We start from the raw sequence: 1,976 nt of genomic DNA, 5'->3' as shown, positions 1-1,976 counted from the left end.
ATTAAACTGAGTGAAATTAATTCCAAATTTGGAATGAAACAAACTGGAAACTTTTTATTTGACTGACTGCTTAAAGACCTAGTGTTCTTCTTTATCTTTACTAATGTGAAAGTGAAAATAAAATGTAGTAAAAAAATTCAAACCCCTTAGTTTTTGTTCTTTGATATTGTTTTGGCTATTTCTAGATGATTGAAACCAGGTATTCAAGAATTGTTCAACATTAGAAAAAAATCAAAATAATCCACAACATAAATAAAATTGAGGAAATAAAACTAAACAAATAGTTATATCAATTGATGCCGAAAGGACATTTGATAAAATCCAACACATGTTCCTGGAAAAAGTATCTTAGCAAAATATAAAAGTAAATCCTATGAGTTGGAATTGACTCAATAATATATCACAACAACAAAACCCTGTAAAATCAGTATTCTTCATAAAAAATCATCCGTATGAGATTAAAAGGTCTAACATTTCCTTAAAGGGAAAAAAAAACTGGAATTTGACTACGAAATAATAGTGGGTCCATATGTATAAGATGTGTGATAAAGAGGTAAAGCGCAATAGATGGGCAGTGGTGAATGAAAAGCAGCTGGTCTCACAGAACCATGGAATCATCAATTTTTACTCTTCTGGGGGCAGTATGACAACAAAATTTTGGGTTAATGAGGATCTTTGGGTACAGAGTCTCCAGAGATACAGACACAGAAATTAGTCTGCCAGTGACATCTAATTTAAGAGTTATTCCTCTGTAGCAGGTAGAGCATGTGACACTCTTTCTAGAAATGACCCTTTTTGCCCAAGAGTCTAGGGTTTCACACAGACCCTCAGTGTTTACTGAGGATAGATCTTCAGTCTTCTACATGCAGAACAGATGTCAACCATCATTCGTCAGGGATGCCAGCCAGGTATGATTATAAAGAAGGACAGGTGTTTTATGACAGGGATTTCCCTGAGAATGCTGCATTTGAAGAGTTTACATGCAAGAAATGATGGAGCCAACACTTTCATGGGAATCCTGTTTGTCTATAACATTCTTTATATCTTTGCAAGAATTCTCATTCTGTTATACTTTTGCTCCATGTATAAAATCACAGATGATTTTCCTGTTGAGCAAAAAATCTAATCCTTATCAAACCTGATCATACAACAAAATTCTCTGACATGTACTTGCATTTTGTGGTGGTGATGGTAGAGGAGGGTGTATCAGATTATCCTTGTGATAGATGAGGGTGAGTCAGATACATTCTTCTTAACTTCTTAGTACATATTTCATTATCTCTACTACATGAATCTAATCCCTGGGGAAGAAGATTCATTCATCAGGTAGCCTGCCAAGTCTATATAATTCCACTTTAAAAATTAATAAATATTGAAATTGAATATAAAAGAACAGATGATATAATAAGAAATAAAACAACCATATCCAATCCTCTTCTAGAATGCATAATGGTTGATCCTCTGCACTAAGAGCTTTAGGCCTGTCTTTCTTTATATTAAAAAAATTCAAATAATATACACAAAGAAGTTACCCCTTTTAGTTTCATCTCCATTCCTGTTTTTCTCCAGTGTTGCTACTAGTGTTGTCATAGACCACACATTTGATTGTCTTATCACCCCATTTTTCCACCAGTTCCATCAATACAGAGGCCGGAAACCAAACAGATACTTCAAAATTCCTTCTCCTGGGACTGACAGATGATCCAGAACTGCAAACCCTCATCTTTAGCCTATTCCTGATCATGTACCCGATCACTGTCCTTGGAAACCTGCTCATTGTCCTGGCCATCAGCTCTGATTCAAACCTGCATACACCCATGTATTTCTTTCTCTCCAATCTGTCCTTTACTGACATCTGTTTGAGCACAACTACCATCCCAAAGATGCTAGTAAACATTCAGAAACAAAATCAGAGCATCACTTATACGGAATGTCTTTATCAGATTTTTTTTGTCCTGGTTTTTGGTATGTTTGAG

General features: G+C 35.1%; 1 protein-coding gene across 1 annotated transcript in view; it reads left to right on the top strand.

Annotated features, from left to right (window-relative positions):
- LOC102835944 (olfactory receptor 7G2-like) overlaps positions 1 to 1,976 on the top strand; it is a 24,061-nt gene that overhangs the window by 5,883 nt on the left and 16,202 nt on the right. Inside the window, exon 3 of the mRNA XM_006877467.1 lies at positions 186 to 199. Within this exon, the coding sequence (XP_006877529.1) occupies positions 186 to 199 (14 nt within the window). The remainder of the gene's footprint in view (positions 1 to 185; positions 200 to 1,976) is intronic.

The sequence above is a fragment of the Chrysochloris asiatica genome, unplaced genomic scaffold (assembly GCF_000296735.1).
Source record: "Chrysochloris asiatica unplaced genomic scaffold, ChrAsi1.0 scaffold00502, whole genome shotgun sequence".
NCBI lineage: Eukaryota > Metazoa > Chordata > Mammalia > Afrosoricida > Chrysochloridae > Chrysochloris > Chrysochloris asiatica.
Note: the sequence above shows the minus strand (reverse complement) of the source record. Positions and strands in the feature narration are given on the sequence as shown.